Consider the following 19,501-nt stretch of genomic DNA (forward strand, 5'->3'; position numbering starts at 1 on the left):
TGACTTGTTTGTCCCCCATTCTGCAGAAGCCCCCTTTACTCTGGCAATGTACACCCCTCACCTACGAGCCAGATACACTATATACAGGCAGCCGGCGGTGCGTGGACAGTAGCGGTGGATGGTAATAGTGAGTGTGTGTCTTTCCACGTCTTACAATGGTTAATTCGTGTGGGAGGGGTTGGACGAGCTCCTGGAGAACCACATTGAGGTTATGTTCAGAGCGAGAACCTGGCTGCTGCTGGATGGTCCTGCTCTCGCCCTGCTGGCTCATATGCCGGGGTCCAGACCCCCAGACTCCACACATGGGGATATGAGACAAGTCCCAGGATTAATGTCCAGCAGAGGGGGGTCATTACTGAGGACTTCAGCTCCTTCAGGAGGTGCCATGAAGGATAAGCCTGGTCCAGCATGGTGGGCGCTGTGACTGGTGACGACTGGAGGGGACCCCAGGACAGGTATGGGGAACCCTTCTACATTCTGCATATATTGCCCCCTCCACTGTGCAATCATCGGTATCGATCGCTGACCCCATATCATGAATTGTTGAGTCGCTCTCTCCTCAATGATTCCTCTAAATCCAGGTCCCTCGGGGCATCCGTGTACCCATCATGGTCCTTCCATGTTTGCCCTGGCATATATTACATTACACAAAGTCTCAGGAATGCGAACCTCAAACATTTAGTGTAATTCTGTTATGAGGTTTGTATGGCGGCTTTTTAAAAAAAAACAAAAAAACAACAACTTTTAATTGGAGTTAATTTAAAAAGTTGTATCAAAATATTTGATTACTTTTCTGCCCAATGATGACAGAAGTATTCTAGGAGTGATACCTTTATTGGCTAACCAGAAAATAATATGTTTGCAGCTTTCAGAGCACAGAGGCTCCTTCTTCAGGCAAGATTACAGATAGATTAATAAGAAAAAAGCACAATATTTAAAGAATAGTACAGGAGGACATTTGTTATATCTTATCAAAATATGTAAAATTCGGTAAGGTGAGGATTCTAGGTAGGATTCCCTCATGCTTGACGCTATTTACTAGTAGGGTGTTTTCTAGGTCTGTCCGAGGCTCCTTGTGCTGTTTTATGGGAGTTGGGAAGAATCTATGTGGAAACAATGTATCAGACTTTGTGTTGTGTTGTACAACATTTCGGATTGCTACAATGACACATAGAGGCGCAGTCTTGTGTGCTGCCTCCATAGTCTTGTATGCAGCATTTTAGGGTTAATCTTACAGACAATATCTGGTTCTGGTTACTGGATCACTTCTGGGGGCGGCATGGACCCCCAGTATGGAAGAGAAGTAAACCCTTACGGCTCATGGACAGGACTGATCTTTACAATCTCCAGGTGATAAAGGATTGAAACAAGTGTATGGGGCCATCATCTGCCGTTAATGTATAGCATGCCCCGCCAGGAACAATACCGCCAGGGGAGAATATACTGCAGTCATAAGGCGGCACACAGACGGCCCAAGGCTCGAGAGTGCAGGAAGGCTGCGTGCACATGGCTCTGCAACAGTGCTTATGTTAGGGAATTGCATTATAAGCAATTGTCCATCTGCTCAAACATCGACTGCAGCTTGTACGAGCAAACATGGCACTGGCAGCAGCTGGCGCCCACAGGGTACAGCTCCCCAGAGTCCTGAGGGTTTATTATAGGTCAGGTCCCTCCTAAATTCAGAAAGTTTTCTTCAGTTTATTCTGGGAAAAGTTTCTAGAACTTCATCAAAGTAAAGATTTCAAATACAGACTTTTCATGTTTTTTTCTGTTTGCCGTTTTTTCCCACTTTGAAGTCAATGAGAAAAAGACAACAATTCAGGAGGGTTCTGAGAAGTCGTAAAACATTATGTAAAATGGGCTGTGATACTTTCACCAAAACCGTACGTGACATCTGCGTGATTTGGCGCAAAACAGCAAAATGAAACTTTGCGCTATATTAATAATCCAGTAGGACAATTTCATAAATAACAGTTGCATAAAACAAGGGGCTCAGTTCACCTTTGATGTCGTTTTTTTGTTTTTTTAACCGGTTTTTGATTTGCACCTTATTCACCTTTTAACTTGCGCTTTTTCAGTTCATTTTTCTTTTCTTTTTATGTTCGCCTTTGTGGGCGATGCTTTTGTTTTCCTATGTTTGTCGCTAACTCATCAGATATGACTTTTTGAAGAAAGAGACTGAGACAATATAACTAAGGAGATATCTCCACCGCTGAAATAGTTTGTTCTGAAGAAGGTCCAAGTAAGGACCGAAAACGTTCAACTATTATTGTCTGGATGCAGAATAAATGAACCACTTTATTCTTTGAATTTTGAGTGCCAAGTTTTTTTTTTTAGACTATTGACTTTTGAAAAAGTCACAAAATTTGCAAATGTGCTCCCCTCCCCACCAAGTAACTTTACGTACACCTGAAATTATTTTAGAACTTTTGTGACATTCTTGCAAATCATGAAACTTTTTACTCTAAAAAAAAAAGCGGTAAAAGAGAGAAGTAATGAAAGTTTTTGCACAATATTCAGAAACCTTGGACACGAGTTTGAATATTTTGGCACAAAAAAAATCAATAAATTCTGTAAGACAAGAAATGAAAAGTGACTTTAAAAAACTGAAGCCCAAGGATTTTTTTTTCTCCAGAAACAGCGCCACTTCTGTCCATAGGCCACGTCTGGTACTGCAGCTGCAGTGGGATTTCCGGAGCAGACACAAGCCATACGCAGAGTTTTCTGTAAATATAACAAGACTTTAATAGCAACTTTAGATTTCCTGTTAATTTTCCCTGGTAATGGCATTCTAATCAAATCTGACCATTGATCAATTGCTAATTCTCTGCTATAATTCCTAATGTGGCTCCATTCCGGTGCTTCTTTCTAAGTCCGGTGTGAATCGGCTCCAATAGTCTGGATGTTCTGTAAATAAGACAGACGCGTCGGTGTTTGGGCCGCTCTATATTTAGGCAGGGGGGCAGCTTGTGATTTCGGATTCTCAGACCTCTTCTATTATGGATGGGGTTGAAGGAACACGACGTTTCTGAGTCGGTTTCTTCTCGATTCCGACTTTTCCGCGGGTTTGGATTTCTTGTTGTCGCAGACGGTGAATGATATTAATGATATTGATCCCTGTGATCCATACAATGTATCTAATGAGTAACACCGGTGGAGACATCAATATGCGATATACGGAGGGAAGTATGGATCAGGGCAGAGCGGACCTGACTCATCGCGCTTCATCTCATTGCATACGCTTCCCGTCAATCTCCGATGGTCGCGGCAGATGTAGCAGAGCTGAATGTGTCATTTCGCTGCTCACCTCTGATAGAAACACATCGTGGCATCACAAGGCAAACTCGGCTCTGCTGCGCCTGTCTTGGCATGAAGCTGTTGGCACCGGAATGGAAAGATTATTATGAAAGTCTTTTAGGATGTTTCCCAATTGCTCCAGGATTAGGAGAAAACACGTGTCACCGAGAATGGAAAGTTCTGCAGGGAAGAGCGGCACATAGATCATTCCACAGGAAATTCCCAATTTGGGGAGCAGATTCTAGAGGGGATTTGACAATGTTTATTTACCTTCCATTTATCTCATCAGATGATCGAGGTGAAGCTTAAAGGATTATAAGATATTATTTCCTATTCCTAGGATAGAGGGCAACTTACCGATCGTTGGGGGGTCCAATCCTGACAACGGGGCATTGAAACCCGGGAACTGGACTCCCATAGAAACTGAATGGAGCGGAGATCAAGTGGGCGCACATGCCCTCCATACAGATAGGGACCACCAGTTCTCAGGATCAGTGAGGGTCCCTGCTGTCGGACCCCCAGCAACCAGTAAGTGATCCCCTAAGCTATGGAAAAAGATAGATAAAATAAGATAGAGGAGGGCAGCACTCACATAAATTATGCCAAAGAGTGGACTTTTGTTAGCCGGTTAATGCTTGATGTTATGGTCCCATTACAGAACCTTTGATAGGACTCCGACATCAGGACGTGGGCTAATAAAAGTCCACTTTATGCGAGAGCAGCTTCTCTCTATGTTATTAGGTTCTACTGGACACAATTGGTTCATGTCCAGGAGGATTCAGCAACTTATACTGCATATTTAGTATTTCTGTGGTGCTTCATTATTTTATAGATAGATAATAGATAGATAATAGAAAGAAAGATAGATAGATAGATAGATAGATAGATAGATAGATAGATAACAGATAAATTGATAGATAGATAATAGATAGATCGATCGATAGATAGATAGATAATAGATATAGAACATATAGACAATAGATATATAATAGATATATAAATGATTGATAGATAAGAGATAAATAGATATTAAATAACAGATAGATAATAGATAGATGGATAAATGATTGATAGATAGATAAGAGATAAAGAGATAATAAATAATAGAAAGAGAGATAGATAATAGATATATAGATGATAGATATATAAATGATTGATAGATAGGAGATAAAGAGATAATAAAGAATAGAAACAGAGATGATAGATAATAGATAGATAATAGATAGATAATAGATATATCGATGATAGATAATAGATAGATGATAGATGATAGATAATAGATAGATAGATGATAGATAGATAAATGAAAGATAAGAGATAAATAGATAGATAGATAGATAGATAATAGATAGATAGATAGATAATAGATAGATAGACAGATAATAGATATATAACATATAGACAATAGATAATAGATATATAAATGATTGATAGATGGATAAGAGATAAAGAGATAATAAATAATAGAAAGAGAGATGGTAGATAATAGATAAATAGATAGAAAATAGATATATAGATGATAGATATATAAATGATAGATAAGAGATAAATAGATAATAGACAATAGATAGAAAGATAGATAGATAATAGATAAATTTCCCTTAAGCTCAAAACACCAATAGCCATTCAGGGATCTGTCTTAGAAGATAGGAGTCTGTCTTTTCCCAGTGCCCTTTATTTCTGCAGGTATTTACTCGGGGGTGGAGCTTATCTTCATGGGCGTGGCTTAGCAGATCTAGTGTCCTATAGATAATGTAGCCGCTTTACTTCCAGTCCCTTACATGTAACACATTGCCTCCTCCATTGTCTCTTCCTTCTTTACAGGTCGCACCGTTCTATGGAGATGCGTTAATACACTCTTCCAACAATGAACAATAGTACGGAGGTGGAGCTCTATAGCGGAGCCGTGTCCCCACCAAACAGTACGGACCTCAGGGACCTGAAGATATCGGTCTTCTTTTCCATAGTGTTCATGACGGTGGGGATCACATCCAACAGTCTCGCCATCGTCATCCTCTTGAAAGCCTACCAGCGGTTCCGGAAGAAGTCCAAGGCTTCCTTCCTCCTGTTTGCCAGTGGCTTGGTCTTTACCGACTTGTTTGGCCATCTCATCAATGGGACGATCGCTGTCTTTATCTACGCCTCCAATCGGGACTGGTCAAAGTTTGATCACGCGGACGTCCTGTGCAGCATTTTCGGAATGTGCATGGTGTTTTTCGGCCTCTGCCCGCTGTTACTCGGGAGCGTGATGGCGGTGGAGAGGTGTATCGGAGTCACCGAGCCCATCTTTCACTCCACCAAAATGACTTCGAGACACGCTAAGATGATCTTGGCTTTCGTCTGGCTCTTCGCCATCTTTGTGGCTTTGTTGCCAATTATGACGTTAAGGTCCTACCACATCCAGGCCACCAGGACGTGGTGCTTTCTAAAGACTGAGAAGATTGAGGACTGGATGGATCAGTTCCATCTGCTGTTCTTTTCCTCTCTCGGGCTCCTTTCTTTGGCCATCTCATTCGTGTGCAACGCCATGACTGGAATTACATTACTCAGATCCAAGCTGAAGAGCCAGCAACACCGGCAGGGGAGGTCTCATCATCTAGAGATGATCATCCAGCTCCTGGCCATCATGTGCGTCTCCTGTATCTGCTGGACTCCGTTCCTGGTAAGTTCTAGAACACACAAGAAAACACTTCGCACATTGTCTTAAAGGGAATGTGTCATCAGAAAATAATCTAATGTTTCAAATATATTTTTGAAAAATGTTTGGCAATTATGTTTTTATATCACGATCTGTATTAAAAATAAAAAATAGAAATCTTGCAGTTTTCATATTGGGCCACTGGGGCTTTTCAGACTTTCACTTCCGGTTGTTTCAGCAAATTCACATGTACATTAGCTGCAGTGAACAGACTCTGACCATGTCTGTGGCATTCAGCATGAGGCCGGCGTCACACTCAGCGTATAAAAATACGGTCCGTAATTTACTGCCATAATATGCAGAAAAGTCCCCAAAATAGTGTTCCGTATCTCCTCCGTAGGCAGGGTGTGTCAGCGTATTTTGCGCATGGCATCCTCCGTATGTAATCCGTATGGCATCCGTACTGCGAGATTTTGTCGCAGGCTTGCAAAACCGACATACGGATATACAAGGGATCCATGAGCTCAAAAAATAATAAAAACATATATACTGTCTATATATATATTAATATTTCATCCAGCGCGAGATAGCTTTAAAGCCGGTAATGCAATTGCCGGCTTTTGCTATCTCCTTCCTAAACCTGACATGATATGAGACATGATTACATACAGTAAACCATCTCATATTCCCATTTTTTTTGCATATTCCACACTACTAATGTTAGTAGTGTGTATGTGCAAAATTTGGGCGTTCTATTAAATTAAAGGGTTAAATGGCGGAAAAAATTGGCGTGGGCTCCCGCCCAATTTTCTCCGCCAGAGTAGTAAAGCCAGTGACTGAGGGCAGATATTAATAGCCTGGAGAGGGTCCATGGTTATTGGCCCCCCCCTGGCTAAAAACACCTGCCCCCAGCCACCCCAGAAAAGGCACATCTGGAAGATGCGCCTATTCTGGCACTTGGCCACTCTCTTCCCATTCCCGTGTAGCGGTGGGATATGGGGTAATGAAGGGTTAATGCCACCTTGCTATTGTAAGGTGACATTAAGCCAAATTAATAATGGAGAGGTGTCAATTATGACACCTATCCATTATTAATCCAATAGTCTGAAATGGTTAAAAAAACACAAACACATTATTAGAAAGTCTTTTAATGAAATAAAAACACATGTTGTTTGAATATTTTATTATTCTGGTAATCCACCTGAAGACCCTCGCTCTGTGACAAAGAAGAAATAATAAACCAACAATATACATACCTTCCGAGGATCTGTCACGTCCCACGATGTAAATCCATCTGAAGGGGTTAATTTTTTTTTACAGCCAGGAGCTCTGCTACAATGCAGCTATGCTCCTGACTGTAAAACCCCGGGGAATGAATGGAAACTAGGTCAATGACCTGTAGTTACCTTCATTCGCGGTGAGGCGCCCTCTGCTGGATGTCCTTCGAGCGTGGGAAAAAATCAGAAAAGTTCCCAGGCTCGAGTTCATATGAGGACAACCAGCAGAGGGCTCCTCACCGCGAATGAAGGTAACTACAGGTCATTTATTATTTTTTCTTTGTCACAGAGCGAGGGTCTTCAGGTGGATTACCAGAATAATAAAATATTAAAACAACATGTGTTTTTATTTCATTAAAAGAAAAAAAAATGCAAATGCAAAAAAAATGGTGATATGAGATGGTTTACTGTATGTAACCATGTCACATATCATGTCGGGTTTAGGAAGGAGATAGCAAAAGCCGGTAATTGAATTACCGGCTTTAAAGCTATCTAGCGCTGTATGAAGTAATAATATATATACATATATGTGTCTCACTGACATATATATATATATATATATATATACCTATTCTATGTGTACACATTTATTCTACCTATTCTACTGTAAGCTGTCAGTGTGATTTTACTGTACACCGCACTGAATTGCCGGCTTTTCTCTCTAACACCGCTGCGTATTTCTCGCAAGTCACACTGCTTGTCCGTGTGTAATCCATATTTTTGGGGCTTCCATAGACTTTCATTGGCAATTTTTTTGCGCAATACGGTGACAAACGCAACATGCTGCGATTTTCTACGGCCGTAGAAAGCCGTATAATACTGATCAGTAAAATACGGCAGATAGGAGCAGGGGCATAGAGAATAATTGGGCCGTGTGGAATGCGTGTTTTACGGACGTATTTTATGCGTATTTGCGTATTTCATACGTCCGTAAAACTCGCTAGTGTGACGCCGGCCTTAGCGATGAGCGAGTGTACTCGATGTTCAGGTTTTCCTGAGTATTTGTTAGTGTTCGGAGATTAAGTTTTCATCGCTTCAGCAGCATGATTTGTGGCTACTAGACAGCTTGAACACATGTGGGGATTCCCTAGCAACCAGGTAACCCCCACATGGGTAGTAGCTGTAAATCATCCAGCTGAGGTGATGAAAACTAAATCTCCTAACACTAACAAATACTCGGAGATCACCCGAACGTGCTCTGTAAAACCCGAGCAACGAGTATACTCGCTCATCACTATTCAGCATCTAATGAGCATGTGCAAAGTTTTGAGATTGGTGGATCCTGTGTTATCAGTTGTATATAGAGGTGTTATCAGTCATTGTACAGGAGGAGGAGGAGGTGAGCTGTGACATCACCTATTGTGAATGGTGGATCCTGTGTTATCTACTGTATATAGAGGTGTTATCAGTCATTGTACAGGAGGAGGAGGTGAGCTGTGACATCACCTATTGTAAATGGTGGATCCTGTGTTATCTACTGTATATAGAGGTGTTATCAGTCATTGTACAGGAGGAGGAGGAGGTGAGCTGTGACATCACCTATTGTGAATGGTGGATCCTGTGTTATCTACTGTATATAGAGGTGTTATCAGTCATTGTACAGGAGGAGGAGGTGAGCTGTGACATCACCTATTGTGAATGGTGGATCCTGTGTTATCTACTGTATACAGATGTGTTATCAGTCAGTGTACAGGAGGAGGAGGTGAGCGGTGACATCACCTGTTGTGAATGGTGGATCCTGTGTTCTCTACTGTATATAAAGGTGTTATCAGACATTGTACAGGAGGAGGTGAGCTGTGACATCACCTATTGTGAATGGTGGATCCTGTGTTATCTACTGAAAATAGAGTTGTTATCAGACATTGTACAGGAGGAGGTGAGCTGTGACAACACCTATTGTGAATGGTGGATCCTGTGTTATCTACTGTATATAGAGGTGTTATCAGTCATTATACAGGAGGAGGAGGTGAACTGTGATCTCACCTACAGAGAATGGTGGATCCTGTGTAATCTACTGTATATAGAGGTGTTATAAGTCATTGTACAGAAGGAGGAGGAGGTGAACTGTGACATCACCTATTGTGAATGGTGGATCCTGTTTTATCTACTGTATATAGAGGTGTTAACAGTCATTGTACAGGAGGAGGTGAGCTGTGACATCACCTATTGTAAATGGTGGATCCTGTGTTATCTACTGTATATAGAGGTGTTATCAGTCATTGTACAGAAGGAGGAGGAGGTGAGCTATGACATCACCTATTGTAAATGGTGGATCCTTGTCACGGATCCCTTCTCCGTGGTGTCACTTATTCGTCACGTGCCTGCTCTCACACGTGGCTTGGGGTTGTGCCTGCAAGGGTTAATCTATCTCCCCATTCTCAGTCCAGCATTCAACCTCTGTCCTATGTTGTAATGGGAGCATAAATCACACACCGACCCAGGCCACACACCCGCTCATATGCGCTACCACCACTCATCGAATACACGGGCGATGAGTCCCGGAACTAACAATAATACTAATAAAAATATGTCTATCACTCATAAGGCTCACACACCTTTAGGCTATGGATTCTTTAGAACATTCAAGGTTCAACTTGTTAAAGTTTTATACTTTAATAGCAAAAAGTTCAATGCTGACAATAAGAAAAAGGTGTAAAAATATGATAATAAAAAGACATACAACATATGCAAAACAGTGTCAAAATAAACAGGAGAAAACTACAGAAATTATCTAACTGGTAGTTTGCTTTCTGCTCCCTGAGGGGGGAGGGGGGGGGGGTCAATGGAGTTGGTGGAACACATGAGCTTTTGAGGCTACCATCACATGTGAACACAATTCTCTGTCTGCAGCCTAAATTTATAACTTTGGTCTGAGGTCAGGTTTCTAGACCGGCCCCTCAGGCCAATAACATAACTGCTGCCTGTTTGATTGGGCCACGGCTGCGCCCCCAATGAATATATTATTTTCTCTTGTGGAAGGGTTCTCAGGGATAGATTACCTCAGGCAAAAAAAAATTTAGCATCCCCCCTCCAAGACCTCAGAGGTGCCAAGTGTTCCTTTGTTCTTGGCCTTAGCCAGACCTCCTGGTGGTATATGGAGACAGAATTTCTACTAGTCCCAAGGAAGTACCTATTAACACCTAGGTGCGACTTGCCTTCAGGACAGATGTTACATTATCACTAGTCACACATATAACCCTAGACATATGTCCCTACACACACACACACATATATATATATATATATATATATATATATACACATATTTCACCACAATCCTGTGCTAACTACTGTATATAGAGGTGTTATGAGTCATTGTACAGGAGGAGATGAGCTGTGACATCACCTATTGTGAATGGTGGATCCTGTGTTATCTACTGTATAAAGAGGTGTTATCAGTCATTGTACAGGAGGAGGTGAGCTGTGACATCACCTATTGTGAATGGTGGATCCTGTGTTATCTACTGTATATAGAGGTGTTATCAGTCATTGTACAGAAGGAGGAGGTGAGCTGTGACATCACCTCTTATGAATGGTGGATCCTGTGTTATCTACTGTATATAGAGGTGTTATCAGTCATTGTACAGAAGGAGGAGGTGAGCTGTGACATCACCTCTTATGAATGGAGGATCCTGTGTTATCTACTGTATATAGAGGTGTTATCAGTCATTGTATAGGAGGAGGAGGTGAGCTGAGACATCACCTATTATGAATGGTGGATCCTGTTTTATCTACTGTATATAGAGGTATTCAGTCATTGTACAGGAGGAGAAGGAGGAGAGCTGTGACATCACCTATTATGAATGGTGGATCCTGTGTTATCAGCTGTATATAGAGGTGTTATCAATCATTGTACAGGAGGAGGATGGGGTGAGCTGTGACAACACCTATTGCGAACGTCAGCTATGTACAAGAGTGTAATCATCATCGTATTTTTTCCTCTCATGATAAGGCGCCTGCTGATAACTCTTACAGAAAGGACAGGAAGCTCTGGTCGCAGATAGCCCTAGCTGTCAGAGTAACTATCACAAGAATTTAGATGCTTTGCACTGATGAGGGTCAAACAGCCCAAAACACGTTTCTGTTAGTGGAGCTGCATGTTTGGCTTTTATCCTAAGTCATGTTGCTCGGCGTTAAAGGGTCGATACTGACTTTTAGGATTGCTACTTCTAGTAGGCGGCACTGAAGTCTTCTTTCTAAGACAATTTTCAGAGATGTTTTTAAACAGATTGCTATATTGAAAAAAAAATAATCAAAAATAAATTTAGCACAAACAACTATTTTAAACAATAGCTTATTTTTTGATGATACATACCCTGTAATTATTGGCCAGTCCTGTTCACTAACCTTCCCTGTTCCAGGTTGTAGTTATTCATTAGTGTTCAAAATGGAAAGTTGTAGAACTCCTTGAAAAATTATCTCAAGGGTATGTTCCCTTTAGACAATTGCTGTTTGCTAGAAAGAGCCATAAAAATAAGCTCCTGACAGGATGTCCCTTTGCTTAGATCCCAACCGATCTATAGAGGAATCTAGCAGCAAGAGTTCATCAAAGCTGCAGCGCCACCACAGGATGACAGAAGCATTACATGTTGCCTGTTAAAATGAATGGTCTTTCAGTGTAATGCAACATTACTTCAATCCTAAGACCCTTTTTGCTGCTGATCAGTGTCCATGTTCTCCGGCTGACCCATGGTCGCCTCCTGCAGCTGCATGTTCTCCTCCTGGTGATGCATGGTCCTCTTCTGCTGATGCATGGTCTCCTCCTGCAGCTGCATGTTCTCCTGCTGATGCATGGCCCTCTCCTGCTGATACATGATCTCCTCCTGCAACTGCATGTTCTCCTCCTGCTGACGCATGTTCTCCTTCTGACCCATGGTCTCCTCCTGCTGATGCATGGTCTCCTCCTGCAGATGCATGTTCTCCTCCTGCTGACGCTTGTTCTCCTGCTGACCCATGGTCTTCTCCTGCAGATGCATGTTCTCCTGCTGACGCATGGTCCTCTCCTGCTGACGCGTGGTCTCCTCCTGCAGTTGCATGTTCTCCTCCTGCTGAGGCATGGTCTCCTCCTGCAGCTGCATGGTCCCCTCCTGCTGATGCATGTTCTCCTGCTGACGCATGGTCCTCTCCTGCTGACGCATGGTCTCCTCCTGCAGCTGCATGTTCAACTTCTGACGCATGGTCCCCTCCTGCTGACGCATGGTCTCCTCCTGCAGCTGCATGTTCTCCTCCTGCTGCATGGTCTCCTCCTGCAGCTGCATGTTCTCCTCCTACTGACGCATGCTCTCCTCCTGCAGCTGCATATTCTCCTCCTGCTGACACATGGTCCCCTCCTGCTGACGCATATTCTCCTCCTGCTCATGCATGGTTTCCTCCTGCTGACGCATGGTCCCTTCCTGCTGATGCATGTTCTCCTCCTGCTGATGCATAGTCTCCTGCTGATGTATGGTCCCCTCCTGCTGATGCATGTTCTCTTGCTGACGCATGGCCCTCTTCTGCTGATGCATGTTCTTCTCCTGCTGACGCATGGTCCCCTCCTGCTGATGCATGGTCTCCTCCTGCTGACACATAGTCCCCTCTTGCTGACGCATGGCCCTCTCCTGCTGACGCATGTTCTCTTCCTGCTGATGCATGGTCCCTTCCTGCTGACGCATGGTCCCCTCCTGCTGACGCATATTCTCCTCCTGCTCACGCATGGTTTCCTCCTGCTGACGCATGGTCCCCTCCTGCTGATGCATGTTCTCCTCCTGCTGATGCATGGTCTCCTGCTGACGCATGGTCCCCTCCTGCTGGCGCATGTTCTCTTGCTGACGCATGGCCCTCTCCTGCTGATGCATGTTTTTCTCCTGCTGACGCATGGTCCCCTCCTGCTGACGCATGGTCCCCTTCTGCTGACGCATGGTCTCCTGCAGCAGTCCTGCCTTTCTCTGCAGCTGTCTGACCTTGCTGCCTGGCAGACTGAGGAAGCCCAGCACCATTACTAACATACCTGCCCAGCTATAGACTTTGCAGCGGGGCCCCGGGAGCATCCAGTGGCCCCTGTGCTCTTATTTCCCATGTGGCCTCAGCAGGATTTGTGCCGGATTACTGGACTCTACATTTGTCTTATGCACTTTCTTCTCTCACGGTGGAAAGTTCTTAGAGAATGTTGTTTATGCTTCTTCACGCAGGAAATCACCGTGTTTGTGAGACATCATGTCCTGCGCTCGCCCACACGACGAGCGGGAAGTGTTTACCATTGATACACAGCTAAGTGCAAGGATATTAACGTGAAAAAACTACGAGGGCACAAACATGTCTTAATATTGACTTGTTTTACTCCCAAACATATTCCTTACTTCAGTGGCACAAGATCAGCTCTTATTCTAAGGAAGTTCACTTAGAAAAAGACATCATGGCGTGCTGACGAAGAGAACAACTCGGTGTCGAAACGTGTAGCCAGGATAGATCACCAATAACGGAGCCTGATCAGCGTTATCGGCATCCTCTCTTATCAGCAGCGCCCGGCCGTCTCCTGCATTTATTTTCTTGGAGCACTTCAGTTCATCAAGCATTTCTCTCCCCCAAAACAATTTGTCTTCTGAATTAATTAAAACAGAAAAACAACAAGTAATGCAGTGAAATGAACATTACTTACAAGTTGTGTTACTTCCGGCTTTCTGGAAGAAAACATTGTATTTTTACGTGCTAAAAAAAAAATCTAAACAACCAAAATCACAAATGTGCAACAATTAATACATAAATATAGAGGAGCAAAATAGAAGTAATAATAAAAAAGGTAATGCAGCAATAAATAAGGAAAAAGAAATAATACAATGAAAAAATAGGCCTTGTAGAGATGTAAAAAAAAAACAGGCGCTTCTCACAAAATTAGAATATCATCAAAAAGTGAATTTATTTCGGCTCTTCAATACAAAAAGTGAATCTCATATATTCTATATAGTCATTACACACAGAGTGATCTATTTCAGGTGTTTATTTCTGTTAATGTTGATGATTATGGCATACAGCCAATGAAAACCCAAAAGTCATTATCTCAGTAAACTAGAATAATTAACATAAAACACCTGTAAAGGCTCCTAAGTGTTTATAAAGGTCCCTTAGTCTGTTTCAGTAGCTCCACAATCATGGGGAAGACTCCTGACCTGGCAGATGTCCAGAAGGCGTCACTGACACACTCCACAAGGAGGATAATTCACAAAAGGTCATTGGTAAAGAAGCCGCTGTTCACAGAGTGCTGGATCCAAGAATATGAATGGAAAGTGGACGAAAAAAGTGTGGTAGAAGAAGGTGCACAAGCAACGGGATAACCGCAGCCTGGAAAGGATTGTTAAGAAAAGGCCATTCAGAAATGTGGGGGAGATTCACAAGGAACGGACTGCTGCTGGAGTCATTGCTTCAAGAGCCTCCACTCACAGACGTCTCCAGGACATGGGCTACAAGTGTCACATTCCTTGTGTCCAGCCACTCATGACCAATAAACAACGCCAGAAGCGTCTTACCTGGGCCAAGGAGAAGAAGAACTGGACTGTTGTCAGTGGTCCAAGGTGTTGTTTTCAGATGAAAGTAAATGTTGCATTTAATTTGGAAATCAAGGTCCCAGAGTTTGGAGGAAGAGTGGAGAGGCCACAATCCGAGCTGCTGGAGGTCTAGTGTGAAGTCTCCACAATCAGTGATGCTTTGGGGGCCATGTCATCTGCTGGTGTAGGTCCACTGTGTTTTATCAAGACCAAAGTCAGCGCAGCCGTCTACCAGGACATTTTAGAGCTCTTCATGCTTCCCTCTGCCAACAAGCTTTTTGGAGATGGAAATGTCATTCTCCAGCAGGACTTGGCCCCTGTCCACACTGCCAAAAGTACCAATACCTGGTGTAAAAACAACAGTATCACTGGGCTGGATTGGCAGCAAACTCGCCTGACATTAACCCTATAGAGAATCTATGGAATATTGTCAAGAGGAAGAGGAGAGACACCAGACCCAACAATGCAGACAAGCTGAAGGCTGCTATCAAAGCAACCTGGGCTTCCATAACCCCTCAGCAGCGCCACAGGCTGATCGCCTCCATGCCACGCCGCATTGATGCAGTGATTGATGCAAAAGGAACCGCGACCAAGTATTGAGCGCATTTACTGAACATACATTTCGGATTTTAAAATCATTTTTCAAGCTGGTGTTATAAAGTATTCTAATTTACTGAGATAATGACTTTTGGGTTTTCATTGGCTGTAAGCCATAATCATCAACATTAACAGAGATAAGCAGAAATAAAAATTGCAAATGGAAAATAAAACATAAGCAACAAATAAATAAGCATAAAGTGGGCACGAAATTAATCTAAAGTCATATGATCTAACGCATTATGTGATCAGTGACGTCCCGCTGATATAATAAATCTACATCACGCTGCGCATTTGACGTTGAGCTTACAATTTTGATTTTTAGGAATAAATCCATAGATGTCGATTCAGCCAAGAGATATTTTATTTTGTTGTTAATGAATAGTCGGGATGGGGGGAGCGAAGAGTCTGTGAAAGGCGGGAATCCGGGGAAGACGTCACTCCCCAGTATACATGTAAGGAGCCGCGTACCTGCTGTGTCCACGGTACTGGAATGTTTTCCTTCCACGTCTTCAGAAAATCTCTCATCCATCTTACCCGCTAATGGCAGCGATGGAGGTTTCATTATTATTATTTTTTGCCCGCAGGTTTATCTCAGCCATTAAGTATTTCCAGGCCTAAGTGCTGAATAAATAAAGGGTCAAACGCATTATTTAACCCCTTCCCACAAATGGGTTTCACTTTATATCCAGATGTGCCGTAGTGAGTAATTCGGGCTCTGGTCTCGCATTCTCCTCTGTATCATTCGTAAGCGCCAAGCTCATGTCAGCGTCACGCAGTCGTCATGTTTCACCGTAAAATTAGCTTCCATGTCTGACATTTCATGAGGACTCAGACCTTCAAAGGATAATCATGAAAAATATATAAAAATGTAGTAAGATCTAAACCCCCATAAATAAATGATAAAAATTGTGAGGAGATTATACTTGTCTGTATCTCTGATGTGCGCTCCAAGATACAGAAATTAAATTATGCGAATCTCTGTTCAGCGCTATGGCATATATCGCCATTATACAAGACCTGTGGAAAAAGGCCTCACACACGACCCACCACTTGACATAAGGATGTAAACATTTTACCTGGTATAAATGCCAATGTTCTCTTGAATCCGGTATTGGTGTTTTTTTTGCTTGTGCGCCTCTCTGTTCCTGTGATATACGTCCCAGAGAATAATAAATATGGGGAAAAAAATAGATACCATAGTGTCAACTAGGCACCATGACGTTGACTATGTTGCATGACATCGACTAGGCCTCACAACATGTGACTAGGCCTCAAGATGACGAATGGCCTCACAATGCTGACTAGCCCTCTAGATGTTGACTAGTCCTCAAGGTGTCGACTAGACCTCAAGACGTTAACTAGACCAAATGATGTTGATTAGGCCTCATAGTGCCGACTAGGCTTCATGACATTGACTAGGCCTCATGATGCCGAATGGCCTCGCGATGTTGACTAGCCCTCTAGACATTGACTAGGCCTCAAGGTGTCGACTAGGCCTCAAGACGTTGACTAGGCCCCATGATGTGGACTAGGCCTCATGATGTCGACTAGGCCTCAAGCCGTTAACTAGACCTCATGACCTTGACTAGGCCTTATATTGTTGACTACGCCTCATGATATTGCCTAGGCATCATGATGTCAAATGACCTCGCAATGTTGACTAGCCCTCTAGACACTGACTAGGCCTCAAGTTGTCGACTAAGCCTTAAGACGTTGACTAGGCCTCATGATGTTGACTAGGCCTCATGATGTAGACTAGGCCTCAAGGTATTGACTAGGCAGCATGGCATTTACTAGTTTTCATGTTGTCAACTAGGCCTCAAGACGTTAACTAGACCTCATGACCTTGACTAGGCCTCATATTGTTGACTACGCCTCATGATATTGCCTAGGCATCATGATGTCAAATGACCTCGCAATGTTGACTAGCCCTCTAGACACTGAGTAGGCCTCAAGGTGTTGACTAAGCCTCAAGACGTTGACTAGGCCTCATGATGTTGACTAGGCCTCATGATGTAGACTAGGCCTCAAGATACTGACTAGGCAGCTTGGCATTTACTAGTTCTCATGATGTCAACTAGGCCTCAAGACGTTAAGTAGGCCACATGATGTCGCCTAGAACTCAATACGTTGATTAGGCCTCATGATGCTGACAAAAAAATGCTTGTGTAGCCCTGTTCCTACAATGAACAAATTTTGGATATGTGCTTTGCGTGTCCATTTGTGGACTGAGTGGGTCTAAGTCCACATACAATACAGGTTATGGGCCGTTAACCACCCACTATAAGTACTTTGCCCCCAATGAGGTTGTTTCAAAATGGACATCTCTTACCTACGGTAGGTGATGGATAACAGATCACTTGGGACCCTCTGCTAAGATGCTCATTATCACCAGAATGGGGTAGGGGTTCGCAGGGCCGTTGATTTCCCCATGGTCACAGGAGTGACTGGCACAGAGGTCACTCATGCGACCTGCTTCTCCATTCAGGACCTTATGATATTTGACCAGAACGTTGTATCTTTGCAGGGTTCTGTAGACTCCAAACTGCATTAGACTTTGGGATCTTCTCTGGCTGAGGGCTACTGAGCACTGCCATGAATTGCCCCCCATGGTCATCTGCCCTTGCTTGTGGTATTATTTTGGTGTTTTGTCTTAGACAGAAGGCCAACCTTTCTAAAATGAAAGGTCCAAGTTTGAGTGACAGCTTCACACTAACTAAGAAGGTTTTTTTATGTAGAAATGTTTTATAAAATTTTTCTTTTCATTTTTTTGCTTTGCACTGAAAATAGAAAATTAAATGACATTTTTGTCATTTTTTTCAGGTTACAATGGCAAACATTGGATTAAACATGTACGGATCCCAGGACCCTCACAAGACAATACTTTTTTCTCTCCGAATGGCCACTTGGAATCAAATATTGGACCCGTGGGTTTATATTCTTCTGCGGAAAACTGTCCTTAGAAAACTGTTCAGAATCGCCCGGCGCTGCTGCGGCGTAGAAATCATTGGTTTACACGCATGGGAATTTAGCTCCATCAAAAACTCCCTGAAAGTGGCTACTGTCTCCGAATCTCCTGCCAGCTCGCGAACAAACACCTTCAGCATCTGCCCCAAAACAGATATGGAACAAAAATGTGAACTCATGGAAAATAAATGAGTGTTTCCAGATGTGTATGAGATGATGCTATGACATGGCGATGGGAGAACGGTCAGTGAATTTATGGACCATCATAAAAAAAAGTCACGAATGATATATTTTATGGCGCGGCGGGCGGGCAACGCAGACCTCATTTTATGCCAAATAGTAGACTGTAAATCATGGAAACGACATTGTCGGTCAAATGTAAAGGATAATTTCATGTAATGTTTATTGTATGGCCGGAAAAACTTTTCGGCTGCTTCTGTTCATTATCCATAAAGTGTTTGGTGAATTTCCCGTTGCAATGGGAAGGAAATCCCGTGAAGATCATCTACAAGTGATGATCAAGAGAAACCTCTAAGGAGAACTTGAGATGAAACCAAAGTTGACTAAAAATTAAAGGAGAATATTTTCAAAAGTTTCAGTCAAAAATTTATTGGGAATCAAAAAAAGTGCATAAAAAAAACAAATTTTAAGAGATTTAATATTTTTGATATTTACTAGAAATTTACTTGTGAAATTCGAATTTGCCAACACCACCAACATTTTCCAGGTAATTTGTATTGTGGCAAATCCAAAATATTCCAGAGCCTCCTATTGCCGTGAAAAAATGTAACTTTCTGAGGTCAACTAGGACTGTATCCAACCACATTTTAACAATAGCATAGCCTTCATAATGTCAAAGTGACCAACCTCTACGTATCTGGCTATCAGTAAACAGATGGTAGCCGTTCTTCGCTGATGTGCTGTCACACACTATCTGTACAGTTTATTCAGTGTTTTATGACTTTTCCTCTCTATCTCTATGTCTGAGCTGTGACATCCTCTCACTATCCAGGTTCACCATATAATGACTGCTGCATGCCTTGCCTCTGCTTTTATACAGGCTATGACAGTCCCTCCTGATTGGCTGTGCCATACCATGTGATGTGACAGCTGTAAGGCATCATATGGAGGCCTGCACATCTGTACCTGATCCTTCTCTGGATGATACAATCTTCTACCATATGTAAAATGGGGGGCAATCATTT

At 42.8% G+C, this 19,501-nt stretch overlaps 1 protein-coding gene across 1 annotated transcript; it reads left to right on the forward strand.

Moving 5' to 3' along the window:
- Positions 1 to 217: 217 nt before the first annotated feature.
- On the forward strand, positions 218 to 18,928 carry PTGFR (prostaglandin F receptor). The gene is made up of 3 exons (XM_069738337.1): positions 218 to 455; positions 5,122 to 5,959; positions 18,153 to 18,928. The coding sequence occupies exons 2-3, from the start codon at positions 5,165 to 5,167 to the stop codon at positions 18,486 to 18,488; spliced, it is 1,131 nt and encodes a 376-aa protein (XP_069594438.1). The 5' UTR covers positions 218 to 455; positions 5,122 to 5,164; the 3' UTR covers positions 18,489 to 18,928.
- Positions 18,929 to 19,501: the final 573 nt, after the last annotated feature.

The sequence above is a fragment of the Ranitomeya imitator genome, chromosome 8 (genome assembly GCF_032444005.1).
Source record: "Ranitomeya imitator isolate aRanImi1 chromosome 8, aRanImi1.pri, whole genome shotgun sequence".
NCBI classification, from domain to species: Eukaryota; Metazoa; Chordata; class Amphibia; order Anura; family Dendrobatidae; genus Ranitomeya; species Ranitomeya imitator.